The sequence below is a fragment of the Talpa europaea genome (genome assembly GCF_964194135.1).
Source record: "Talpa europaea genome assembly, chromosome: X".
In the NCBI taxonomy this organism is placed as follows: Eukaryota; Metazoa; Chordata; class Mammalia; order Eulipotyphla; family Talpidae; genus Talpa; species Talpa europaea.
Window position 1 is genome coordinate 44,402,682 of NC_140081.1, and position 14,774 is coordinate 44,417,455.

Sequence of the window (14,774 nt, forward strand, 5' to 3'; positions counted from 1 at the left end):
TTGATCCTAATCCCTTCTCCCCCCACCCCCTGCAGAATGTCTCTGGTTTAGAATTGCCTGTTGATTTTGATTTTTACTTTATTATAATTACTTTTTTCCCTGAGCCCTTATTTGGATTCTCTACATTCCTCCGATATTTTTCTTTTTCTTTCTGGCTTATTTCACTGAGCATGATTCCTTCCAGCTCCATCCTACACTGCTGGTGGGAATACAAACTGGTCCAACTACTATGGAAAGCTGTGTGGACGTTCCACAATCCACTAAAAATGGAGCTTCCATATGATCCAGCAATTCTACTCCTAGGTATCTACCCACAGGACACAAAAACATTATGAATACAAGAACTTGGGTTTAGCACAGAGGTGCAGGGGGTGAGAGGATTCACCAGAGACAGAGTAGGGAGCAGAACAGGGGATCTACTGAAATACACTGTGGCAGGCGAGACAGGAGAGGTCTGATGTACCATGTGGGTTAACTCCCTGGCTGGGGATTGAACTCCTGAGTCAGTGGCTGGTGATAGCTTGATAGTACTGAGACTTTAATCCCTGTGCCACCAGGGAGGCCCTTCTCTGCCCATTTTTTTATTGGGTTCTTTTGTTCTGTTTTGTTGAGTTGCAGGACTTCATTGTAGATCTCTGATATCAGTCCCTTGTCAGATGTATGGTGTGCAAATATTTTCTCCCATTAAGTAGGATCTCTTTTTGTTTAAATTATAGTATCTCTCACTGTATAGAAGCTTCTTGGCTGAGAGTAGTCCCATTAGTTTATAATGTGTGTTTTTTTTTTTCTTTTTTACATTTTCTGTTGGATTCAAGTTCACAAAGTCATCCCTGAAGACAATGTTGTGGAGTGCTTTCCTCTATGTATTTTATGGTATATAAATGTTTTAAGAAGATATGCCCTTAGGGGACTCCCCGGTGGCACAGCAGGTTGTGCACCATGCTGTGAAGCTGTCTGCAGCCTACAGGGTGCTGCTTTGATCCCCAGCAGCCAGGGAGAATCCCACATGGCGCAGCAGACCTCCACTGTCTCGCCCACTGCTCCCCTCAGCAGTGACTTCAGTCAGTCTGCCTGTTCTGCTCCCCACTCTGTCTCTGGTTAATCCTCTCACCCTCCCACAACTCTGGCCTGTACCCCATCTCTTGTATAAATAAAAATAAATGTTAAAAAAAAGTCATGCCTTTAGATCAGGATGGATTTGTAGAAATACACTCAAAGTACAGTGACTGAGGAAACTGTCCAATGCAAACATCTGTTTCAATAGTTATACATTCACTTTTAACCAAAGATACATCAGTCTTAATCTCCTAAAAATACTGACACATTATTATCTATAATGGAGAAAAATGGGAAATAAGCTATTAGAGTATGGCCTTCTATAGTAATGAAATTCAAATATTCCCATTATTCATGCATTTAGCAAACATGTACTGAACATATTCTATGTGCCATGCATTCCTCTGTGTGCAGAAGAAATAACAGTGAACAAAATAGTTCTTGCCTCCCCATGAAAATACCTACAAAGAATTGTAATAACATGAGAAAATGTTTATGATCAAATATTAGGTTAAAATACCACCCAAAGCAGTGATAGAGAAGGCAAAGATAAACAGCTGGTACTACATCAAATTAAAGTGATTCTGTACAGCTAAGGAGACAGCAATCAAAACAAAGAGATACCCCATTGACTGGGAGAAAAATTTTGCATGCAACACTAATGATATAGGACTGTTCACGAAAATCTACAAAGAGCTGATGAGACTCAACAAAAACAAGGTAAATAATCTAGTAAAAAAAATGGGCAGAAGAGGTAAAAAGAAAATTTTCCAAAGAGGAAATGCAAATGGCCAACAGGCATTTGAAAATATGTCCAACATCACTTGTAATCAGGGAAATGCAAATCAAAACCACAATGAGATACCATCTTACACCAGTGAGAATGGCACATATTAAATAAACTAGCAACAACAATATTGACGAGGATGTGGAGAAAAAGTAACTCTCCTGCACTGCTAGTGGGAGTGAAAACTGGTCCACCCACTATGGAAAGCTGTGTGGACATTCTTCAACCTGCTAAAGATGGAACTTCCATATGATCCAGCAATTCCACTCCTAGGTATTTACACAAAGGACACAGAAACATTAATTCAAAAGGGCATCTGCACCTCTATGCTTATAGCAGCACTATTTACAATAGCTAAACTTTGGAAACAACCCAAATGCCCAAAAATAAATGACTGGATCAAGAAGACATGGAATCTTCTTGATTCCACATATACACAATGGAATATTACTCGGCAATCAAAAAAAGATAAACTCATGCAATTTGCAGCAACATGGATGGAGCTGGAAGGGATCGTGCTCAGCAAAATAAGCCAGAAAGAAAAAGAAAAATACCAGTTGGTCTCACTCATAGCAGGAGCTTAGAAAACCTAAATAAGGGACCAGAAAAAAGACTAATTATAATAAAGTAAAAATCAAAATCAATAAGCAACTATGGGCCAGAGGCACACTACAGGGGGGAGAGGAGGCAGTGTGATCAAAAAACGCAGGGGTGGGAATTGTGTGGGGACTATGACCAGGATGAATTTGCATACATTATGCAAAAATGAAAAATAATGTAAAAAATATATAAAACTTAAAAAATAAAAAATAAAAATAAATAAAAATAAAATATTAGGTGAAAGATAAATTATAGATTTAGTATGTACTAAATTGCATATACCTGAAACACATACATCTATTAAAAATAATAGACTGGATCAGGGCCTCCCTGGTGGTGCGAGGGGTTAAGACTCAACCTATGAAGCTATTTGCATTCTCTGCAGCACCAGTTTGATCCCCGGCCAGGGAGATACACACATGGAACAGCAGACCTCTCCTGACTCGCCCACTACTCCCCTCAGCAGTGTATTTTGGTCAATCTGCCTGTACTGTTCCCCACTCTGTCTCTGGTGAATCCTCTCACCCCCACATCTCTGGCCTTTACCACAGTTCTATGCATAAATAAATAAATCTTAAAAAAATAATAAACTGGACAACAAATGGGCAGAAGATCTTAAAAGACATTTCTCCAAAGAGGAAATGCAAATGGCCAACAGGCATATAAAAAAATGTTCAACATCCCTTATAATCAGGGAAATGCAAATTAAAACAACATTGAGATACCACCTTACACCAGTAAGAATGGCACATATCAAAAAAAAAAAAAAATCAACAGCAAATGTTGGCGAGGATGTGGTGAAAAAGGAACTCTCTGGGCCTCTCCTGGTGGCACAGCGGTTGAGGGCTGGGCTGTGAAGTTGCCCACAGCCTCTGCAGTGCTGGTTCAATCCCCGGCCGCTGAGGAGGGTCCCACATGGCGCGCAGATCTCTCCTGCCACGCCCCTGCTCCCCTCAGCAGTGATTTTGTCAGTCTGCCTGTTCTGTTAGCAGCTCTGGCTCTGGTGAATACTCTCACCCTCCCGTGCTTCTGACTGTACCCAGTGCTTGTAATAAATAAATAAATAAATCTTTAAAAAGAAAAAAAAAAGAAAAGAAAAGGAACTCTCCTATATTGCTGAAGGGAGTGCAAACTGGTCCAATAACTATGGAAATTGTCTAGAGGTTCGTCAGTCTACTAAAAATGGAGCTACCTTACCACCCGGCAATTCCACTCCTAGGGATCTACCCAAAGGACACATAAACTTTGATTCAAAAGAACACCTGTATACCTATGTTTATTACAGCACTATTTAAAATAGGTAAACCTGGAAAAAAAACCAAATGTCCAAAAATAGATGACTGAATCAAGAAAATGTGGCATATATACACAATGAAATATTATTCAGCAATCAAAAAAGATAAACTCGTGCCATTCACAGCAACATGGATGGAACTAGAAGGAATTATGTTCAGTGAAATAAGCCAGAAGGATAAAAAAATATATATTGGATGGTTTCACTTATAGGAATACAGGGGAATCAAATAAGACATCAGAGTAAAAAACAGTAAGAGCACAAAACACAACAAAGCAAAAATGGACAGTTATAAATCAGAGACATCCTGCAGGGGAGGAGGAGAGAGAGGGATCAGAGGGAGGGAAAGAGGAGCACAGGAGACAGAGGTGATGGTGCATGGGTGCATTGGGGAAGGAAACTCTATGGTGATTGCACCTGAGGGGATGGAGGGAAGCAAATATTGTTTAAAAATGAACAATGATGTAAAAAATTAAAAAAATATATAAAACAACTTTTATGTTGTAGAATACAAAAAACTATTACCTCTTAAAAAATAATACACTGGATCAAGAAGATGTGCTATATATACACAATGGAATACTTTTCAGCAATCAAAAAGATAAATTCATGCCATTCTCAGCAACATGGATAGAGCTAGAAGAGATTATGCTCAGTGAAATAAGTCAGAACAAAAAAGAAAAATATCTGATGGTTTCATTTATAAGAGGAATATGTGGGAACAAAATAAAGGATCAAGGAAATATAACAATAAAATTTAAAAATAACAGGCAATTATAAATCAGAGACATTCTGCAGGAGAGAGGGAGGGAGAGGGATCAAAACAGGGGAAAGAAGATCACAAGATACTATGGGGATGGTACACGGGTGAATTGGTGGTGGACACAGACTACACCTGAGAAAAGAAAGCAAACATTGTACAAAAATGAACAATGATGTAATATATATATATATATAAATTACATAAAAATTAAAAATTATGGGCCAGTATGTTTAATATACTGTTTCTATGCAGAAATATCTTATCACAGATAACCTCATACTTTTATATATAACTCATATATACTACAATGAACATTTATTAATAACACTACATTAATACATTTTAGTTATGGAGTTCATAAATAAAACTATCTTCTAATTTATTTCAGAAACATTACATCATTCACAACAGTGCTAGTATTTAATGTACTCATAAAGTAAGTGCTTTTCAGTAATGTTTTAACTCAGAAGTCACCAAATGTCTTCTTAAACAGTCAGAAGGCAAATATTGTAGACTTTCTAACCACTCAGTCCTTGTACTACAAAACCATTCATAGACAATACTTAAAGAAATAAGTGTGGGTACATTCCAACAAAAGTTTATTTACAAAAAAGATAATGGCAGGATATCTCTCAGAGCCCAAAGTCTTACAGTTTGCCGATGTCACTTTAACTTCATAACAACCAATACAATGCAAAGTTCTTTTTATTTCCACTGCCTAATCTACCTCTTTGCAGCATCCTTGAAAGACAAATATTAACCACATTTTACAGAGGATAAGACTAAGTCCCAAAGAAAAGAAATAGCTTATCCAAGATCACACAGTTTATAAAGCAATGTGTTAAATTCAGTTCCCAAGGGAGATTTTAAATTTCTGGCTGCCTGGAAAGCTGAACATTTGAAAAGGCTAGTTTTAAACATTCTAAGGGAGTTTGTTCTTTAGAAGAATCATACTCTGAATCATTGTGGGAAATAAAGATCATCAGTCTTGAATTTATCTTCTTCAAAAATATCTATTTTTTTTTATGTATTAGGTTCTCTAAAGGAAAAAATATCCCTGCACACTGAGTCAAAAGACTTCAGTGAAGGTAGAAGACAGATCTTTTGATTGCTTTTAAGAAGTAAATGGACCAACAAGGAATTTGTCTGTATTCTTCTTAAGCTATCTCCTAGGGTTTGGTCCTGGGCCCCAGGCTGTGAAAATGCCCAAGTTCTCTGTTTTCACAATCCGAAGAGGCTGCATGACTTCAGACATGTCTAAACGGGCACTTGGTCACATGTAGTTTGAAGGCTTACCGATGTTAATCTCGTCATCTGTCAGAGTGTCTCCAATGAAATCAAACTGAAAGGACTGCAGCGTCTGGGAAAATTTCTGAACAGCTGAGGAATAATCTGCAAAGAAAGGAGAAAGGTCAACACTGCTGTCTTTTGTTTTCTTCATCTCTCTTAGAACAGATAGGAAGAAAGCAAAGAGAAGTGCTTCAGGCAGGTAGCAACTTACATTTAATGAAGTTAAAAAATGATATTGATTTCTTCATCTCTCTTAGAGCAGATAGGAAGAAAGCAGAGAAGTGTTTCAGGCAGGTAGTAACTTACATTTAATGAAGTTAAAAAATGATAAGACATGCAGTAGAAGACTTCAGCAATTGAGGCTATACATTGAAGAGAAAGGAAGGCAACTTAGTGAATTCCACCTTTTAAGGTATAAGACATGTTTTAACTCATATGTCCTCTAGCCTATTCTATCCAAAGCCTGAAAGATCTAAAGTATGTAATTATACTCCTAAGAGAGTCTTAAGCATTTTTTTTCTCACCTCTCACCATGAAAATATCCATAATCATTCCACAAACAAAAAATTAGCTCAATTTTATAGATGTGGCACTCAAGGTTCCATGCATTAGCTGGGAGAGCTGGAATAGAATATATGTTGTCTCCTACTCCAGGGTCTTTTCCATGAGAATGCAAGTACCAACTGGACATCCTGAATATTAATCAGATAGCAGCATGGGTTAGGATATCTGGCAGAGGAACAAATTAATTTGTTCACAGAGAATTCACCAAGGGACCTAAACTAAATAGGCAATAAATGAAAAAAAAAAAAGAAAAGAAAAAGACATTTTGCAGCAGGGACCTTCTTTGGTGGAGACTGTGAAACCAGCAAAAGGCTCCCCGAGGAGCCAGAGGTAAGCTGGGAGGCTTGCCCATACCAGGCGCCTTCTAGCCTGCAGTCCCAGCCCAGAGGGGAGCAGCACCCACCGCTAGGGCAGTCTGGGCGTGCAGGGGAGCGCGTCCCCGGCACCGGCATTTGCAAGCAGGGACCTTTCTTTGGTGGAGACTATGTGAAACCAGCAGAAGACCCCAGAGGAGCCAGAGGTGAGCTGGGAAGGTCGCCCAAGATGCCGGCCAGTACCAGCAACACAGTGTCACAAGGAATACGGCAAATTAGAAAACAGGCAGTATGGTATAGAAAAACCATATGCAACCCAGCAACTCCTCAGCAAAAAAGCATACCACAAACACAAAAAAAAAAAAACATCTACCAGATTGCAACTACAGTAACTTGGAAGAACTTCTGAGCCTTCCAGACAGAGAATTTAAAACTGCTGTGATTAAAAAACTGACAGAAGTCATAAAGGAAAACAATTATAAGGGAAAAATAATTAATGACAAGAAGAATGAAATTGAGTCCCTAAAGAGGGAAGGAAAAGAAATGCAGGAGATCAAAGAATTAATGGAGGCACTAAAGAACTCTGGGAAAGGCAATGAAAGCAGAATAGATGAAATGGAAGAACGAATAAGTACTCTTGAAGACACAGAAATAAAAAGAATTAAAATAGAAAAGGAAGGAGAAGAACGAAGGAAAAAGACCGAAGAAAGACTTCAGGAACTATCTGACTCCATGAGGAAAGGAAATATAAGAGTTATAGGTATCCCAGAAGGAGAGGAGAGAGATGTAGGAACAGAGAAAATATTCAAGGATATAATTGAAGAGAACTTCCCAAATGCGAAGAAGGAGCTGAAAATTGATATACAAGAAGCAAGAAGAACACCAAATTTCCATGACGAAAGAAAAAATACAGCAAGACACATAATAGTAAAGCTCCCAAGAATCCAGGAGAAGGAAAAAATAATGAAACTGACAAGAGGGAAGAAACAGATAACATTCAAAGGGAAACCAATCAGACTGACATCAGACTTCTCCGAAGAAACACTACGGGCAAGGAGAGAGTGGAGGGACATAGTCAACAGACTCCAAGAAAACAGATGCCAACCAAGAATACTCTATCCCACAAAGCTCTCCTTCCTCGATGAAGAAAGAATAAGGACCTTCCCAGACAAACAGAAACTCTGGAATTTCATTACGACTAAACCCCCACTCCAAAAAATACTACAAGGAGTCCTAAAGCCAGAACCTCAGAGGGACGAATAACAACAAAAGAAGGCCAAAGAAAGTTATTAAAAGAATAAATAAATAAAATCAAAGGAAAGACAAACACAATGGCAAATACAGATGCTAACATATCAATACTAACTCTAAATGTAAATGGACTAAACTCTTCAATAAAAAGACACAGTCACAGGCTGCATTAAGAAACAAAACCCAACCTTTTGCTGTCTCCAGGAAACACATTTAGCTACAAAAGATAAAAATAGACTCAAAATTAAAGGATGGAAAACAATTCTACAAGCAAATGGACAAAAAAAGAAGGCAGGAACAGCTATACTCATATCAGATAAAACAGATTTCAAACTCAAAGAGATAAAAAGAGACCCCAGTGGTCATTATATTATGATCAAGGGGACAATACTTCAAGAAGAAATAACACTCATTAACATATATTCCCCAAACGAAGGAGCACCAAAATATATCAGAAAACTATTGGCATCTCTGAAAACAGACATCAGAGAAAACACATACGTAGTGGGAGACTTCAACACATCACTATCAACAAGGGTAGATCAACAAGAGAAAAAATAAGTAAAGACACTAAAGCTCTAAATAAGGATATAGAGTGCTTGGGCTTAACAGACATCTATAGAACACTAAACCCATAAAAATCTGAGTATATATTTTTCTCAAGCACACAAGGATCATTCTCCAGGATCAATCACATACTGGGGCACAAGACAAACATCAACAGATATACCAAGATTGAAATCATACCAACCATCTTTTCTGACCATGAAGGCATCAAACTAGAAATAAACCATAAAAAGAAGGCAAGGTACTCTCCTACCCATGGAGATTGAAACCCACACTACTGGAAGTCCACTGGACTAACGAGGAGATCAAAGAAGAAATTAAAATATTCTTTGAATTGAATGACAAGGAGGACACCAATTTCCTAAATGTATGGGATGCAGCAAAAGCAGTAATAAGAGGAAAATATATAGCAATAGATGCTCACATCAAGAAACAAGAAAGAACTCAAAGAAACAACCTAATCTCGAAGCTCAAAGATCTAGAAAAAGAACAACAAAAAACCCCAAAACCAGTAGAAGAAAAGAAATAATAAAAACCAAAGCAGAAATAAATGAAATTGAAACTAAAAAAACAATCCAAAAGATCAATGAAACCAAGAGCTGGTTCTTCGAAAAAATAAATAAAATAGATAAACCCCTAGCCAGGCTCACAAGGGAAAAAAGGGAGAAAGCACAAATAAACAGGATCATAAATGAAAGAGGAGAAATCACAATGGGCACAGCAGAAATCAAAAGAATAATTAATAACTACTATGAACAGTTATATGGAAACAAGTTCAACAATCTAGACAAGATGGATAAATTCCTACAACTCTACAATCACCCAAAGCTTGATAAAGAAGAAACAGAACATATAAACAGACCAATTACAACTAGCGAAATTGAAATGGTAATCAAAAACCTCCCCAAAAACAAATGCCCAGGACCTGATGGATTTACAAATGAATTCTACCAAACATTCAGAGACGAATTGGTGCCTATCCTTCACAAACTCTTCCAAAAAATTGAGAAGGAAGGTATAATACCTAACACGTTCTATGAAGCCAACATTACACTAAAACCAAATCCGAACAAGGACAACGCAAAAAAAGAAAACTATAGGCCAATCTCCCTAATGAACACTGATGCAAAAATCCTCAATCAAATTTTAGCTATCATAATCCAACAGTGTATCCATAAGATAATTCACCATGACCAAGTAGGATTCATTCCAAGGACACAAGGATGGTTCAACATCCGAAAATCAATCAACGTTATCCAACACATCAACAAAAAGAAATATAAAAACCATATGATAATATCAATAGATGCTGAGAAAGCTTTCGACAAAGTGCAACACCCATTCATGATAAAAGCCCTTGAAATTCTTGGGATACAAGGAACATACCTCAACATCATAAAGGCCATCTATGACAAGCCAACAGCCAGTATCATTCTCAATGTTGAAAAGCTGAAAGCATTTCCATTAAGATATGGAACAAGACAAGGATGTCCACTCTCACCACTGCTTTTCAATATAATATTGGAAGTCCTAGCCAGAGCAATAAGACAAGAGAAAGACATACAAGGAATCCAAATAGGAAAAGAAGAAGTCAAACTATCACTATTTGCAGATGATATGATAATCTACATAGGGAACACCAAAAATTCCATAGAAAAACTGATTAAACTCATCAATAAGTTCAGCAAACTTGTCAATCAGTTCAGGCAAGATACAAAATCAACATGCAAAAGTCAGAAGCCTTCCTATATACTAACAATAAATCTGAAGAAGAAGAAATGAAAAAAAAATCCCCTTTATTATCGAAAAAAAAAAAAATCAAATACTTGGGAATTAATCTAACAAATGAGGTAAAGGACCTTTACAAATAAAACTATAAAACACTGTTAAAAGAAATAGAAGAAGATACAAAGAAATGGAAAGACATCCCCTGCTCATGGATTGGAAGAATAAACATTATTAAAATGGCCATCCTACCAAAAGCAATATACCGATTCAATGCTATTCCAATAAAAATTTCAATGTTATTCTTCAAAGAAATAGAACAGTTTTTGATGAAATTCATATGGAATCACCAAAAACCCCGAATAGCCAAAATTCTCCTGAAAAAAAAAGAAGGGAATTGAGGCATCACACTCCCAGATTTCAAACTGTACTACAAAGCCATAATCATCAAAACTGCATGGTATTGGAACAAGAACAGAAACACAGACCAATGGAATCGAATAGAAAATCCAGAAATAAACCCACAGATTTATGGTCAACTAATCTTTGACAAAGGAGCAAAGACTATGCATTGGAGCAAAGAAAGTTTGTTCAATAAATGGTGCTGGGAAAACTGCGTCGCTACATGCAAAAGAATGAAGCTTGACCACTACCTCACACCATACACAAAAACCAACTCAAAATGGATAAAAGAACTAGACATAAAGCCTGAAACCATAAAATACATAGAAGGAAATATAGGCAAAACACTACAGATATGCACATCAAAGACATCTTTACAGACACATCACCGAAAGCAGTGATAGTGAAGGCAAAGATAAACAGCTGGGACTACATCAAATTAAAGAGCTTCTGCACAGCAAAAGAGACAATAACAAAAACAAAGAGAAACCCCACCAACTGGGAGAACATTTTTGCACACAACACTAATGATAAAGGACTGATCACAAAAATCTGCAAAGAGCTGATGAGACTCAACAACAACAAAGAAAATAATCCAGTCAAAAAATGGGCAGAAGAGCTAAAAAGAAACTTATCTGAAGAGGAAATGCAAATGGCCAACAGGCATATGAAAAAATGTTCAACATCACTTGCCATCAGGGAAATGCAAATCAAAACTACCATGAGATACCATCTTACACCAGTGAGAATGGCACATATTAAAAAAACTAGCAACAACAAATGCTGGCGAGGGTGTGGAGAAAAAGGAACTCTTCTGCACTGTTGGTGGGAGTGCAAACTGGTCCAACCACTGTGGAGAGCTGTGTAGAGATTTCTGGACCTACTAAACATAGAGCTTCCATATGATCCAGCAATTCCACTCCTAGGTATTTACCCAAAGGACACAGAAACATCAACTCCAAAGAGCACCTGCACCCCTATGTTTATAGCAGCACTGTTTACAATAGCTAAGCTTTGGAATGAACCCAAATGCCCAAAAATAGATGACTGGATCAAGAAGATGTGGTACATATACACCATGGAATATTACTCAGCATTCAAAAATGATAAACACACGCAATTTGCAGCAACATGGATGGCGCTAGAAGGGATCATGCTCAGCAAAATAAGCCAGAAAGAAAAAGAAAAATATCGGATGGTCTCACTCATATCAGGAATCTAGAAAACTTAAATAAGGGACCAGGAAAATGAATATCTATAAGAAAGTGAAAATCATAATCAACAAACAACTATGAACCAGAGACACTTTATGAGGGGAGGGGAGCGGGGGGTAGGGATTGGGGTCAAAATAAAGGGGTTGCAATTGCTTGGGGAATATAAAAATTAAAAAATTTAAATTAAAAAAATGTAAACCAACTGTATGTACCTCCATAAACATAATTTGGAATAAATTAAAAAAATAGTATTATGACCACACAAATGTTTTCATTTGGGGTCCATGATTTTGAGTTTTATTATCAAAGTTTAATAATGATATACAATTAAATCAAAATTAAGAACACTTTTGGAAAATCACCTATTTTGAAAAATTTTAAATGTGACCTTCAGCAACAGGTCCAGCCAAACTCTCCACCTCATTACTCCAAGAGTGGTTCTCAGGCCATCATAATCGTCTAAGAATTGGATGGACAGACACAATTGCAGGTCACTCTGCAGACCTAATGAATCATAAAGTGCATTGTTATATGACCCTTAGGTAATTCCTATCTAAAGTTTGAGGATCATTGCTTTACCAACTAAAGTAACCCACTAGACCATATTCTAGGAAATCTCAAGCTCGCTGGCTATTTTTGGTTCCTTTTACCTATTTCCTCCCAACTCAGTTTCATCATCCCCCAGCATAACCAGAAACACAGATTTATTGAGACTTTTTGCTCCCAGGCTAACAGAAAGGGTGCAGCATCACCTTCCAATGAAAGGTGCATTCAATTACTTTTAATGAAAAGCTATGATGATTAAGCAAAAACACAATAAAACGTGTTCAGGCATTTGGTTGGAACATATTAACCTGCCAAGAATTGTATTACCATCTTGTCTATGTCCCATTTCCAGAAGTACTTTCAATATTTAGAATCTTAGTTTGAACACATCATTGCTGGTAATTGTAACAACGATAATAAAAGGCTTAGCAAACATTGGGGACTGCAGACCAGGTTACCATGACTTTCCAAATTATCACACTTTAGAATCACCTTTTTCACGTCAAATCTAGGTACATAAATGTGAGAAGATCATGTACACCATGCCTCCACCATTTCAGCAGTAAAGAGAACACAAAACTGCATTCACATTTGTACATTACTTTTCTCTGGCTTCTTCGGCCAGCAGAAGAAAAGTGCAAATTCAGAATTCGCAAAATGCACTCTGTTTCACTCAAGGAAATGAAATAAAAATATTCATTCTTATTGACCTTACACACATACCAGGATTTCTTAAATCTTATTTGTGACAACCAAAATAGGATTATTCATTCCTCTTCTATTTTTTTAGTATATTAAATGATTTTTAAAATTTATTTATTTACTTTTTTAATTGAGGTAGCATTAGAATCCCCCCATCAGGTATCACCACCATACTGCACCCATCACTAAGTCACTACCACCATATTCCACTGTTATTCCTTCCCTCTTTGGTCTTATTCCTCTTCTAAAACTATCCAAACATTTCAGAAACCACAAATACTATTATTTTCAACATTTGTAGCATTTTTATTTGTAAGCAAAGGCATAGAGTAAGATAGGATTTTCATACATTGCCTTTTTATTATTTGCACCAACGTTTTCTCTTCTAAGACTTATGGCATTCAAAACACTACCTACGGCACAGACCTTGAAAAAGTTTATGAAGGACTTTCCACAATATTCTTTCTTACTCCTCCCATCTACTCAAGGATAGGTATTACTATCTTCACTTTATGAACAAAAAACGAAGCAATGTAGACAATCACAGTCACAAATATGAACAAGTATACATTAAAAATGCTTCATTGGAAGGTCTCATATACTCGGCTAATTGTACTCAGGGAAATGCCAAGGAAGACTGGGATATTTTAGATAAATGAGTTGGGTGAATTCTGGACCCCATGGAATTGACAAAATTGAAATGCTTGTCATTTATTGGATATTTACTTCCTTAACATCCTAAAATCTATTGTATGACTCTAAATCATGTAAGTGATAGATCTGCCTCCATGTCCACTAAGCCACTATCTCTTAATTTTTCAAGTTAATGTTAAGGGTTTCCTTAGCATTATCCCTTATTATTTTCTACTTTATTCATGTGTCTTTTCTGATGTTTTTCCCTCACATACTCATGTTTAAATGTGGTTGCAATTGCTTTTAAGGTAATTGAAGCTTTCTGGGAACAAGGCAAATATAAACAGAATTATTTAATTAATGTATAAAAACCAATTTGTTTATCACTTTATCACTTCCTTGGAATCACACAGAAAATATTCTTGGTCTAATTTATTCAGGCCTACACAATGTTTTAGAAATTCATCCTTCTGTAGCTTTTTCTTTTTGTTGCTGAGAAATAATTCCATTGTTTAAACATAATTCATTTATCTATTCATGGACATTAATGTTGTTTTTAATTTTTCACTATTATGAATAAAGTTGCTATAAACATTCATGTATAAGCCTATCTAGGATATATGTTTTCATTTCTCCCTGGTAAATGCCTAAGAATACAATGAATGGGTTATATGGTAATTTGGTAAGTATATTTTAAACCATCTAAGAAAACGTCAGACTGTTTTCCAAAGTGATTGCAACATTCTGTATTTCTATCAACAAAATGTGAGAAATTTCAACTGAACCACCCATTTTCCAGCATTTGGTAATTTACTTTATGATTTAATTTTAGTCATTCCAGTGGTATATAATGTTATTCTACTGTAGTTTTCATTTGTGTTTTCCCAACGACTAATGATGCTGAGTATCGTATGTACTTTTGGACATTTGTATTATATTTTTTTATATAAAGGATCTGTTCAAATATGTTATTTTTTATAATTGGGCTGTCTTCTTATTATTTAATTATAGGATTTCCTTATATATTCTAGATACAAGCATTTAGTCATATATATGCACTGCAAAT

General features: G+C 36.5%; 1 protein-coding gene across 2 annotated transcripts in view; it reads right to left on the reverse strand.

The window, feature by feature from the left end:
- Positions 1-14,774, reverse strand: part of OPHN1 (oligophrenin 1) — a gene marked incomplete at both ends in the record, with an annotated part of 458,306 nt that overhangs the window by 353,115 nt on the left and 90,417 nt on the right. For both annotated transcript variants that reach the window (XM_084258483.1, XM_084258482.1), the window contains one exon: positions 5,797-5,892. In XM_084258483.1, the coding sequence (XP_084114609.1) occupies positions 5,797-5,892 (96 nt within the window). The remainder of the gene's footprint in view (positions 1-5,796; positions 5,893-14,774) is intronic.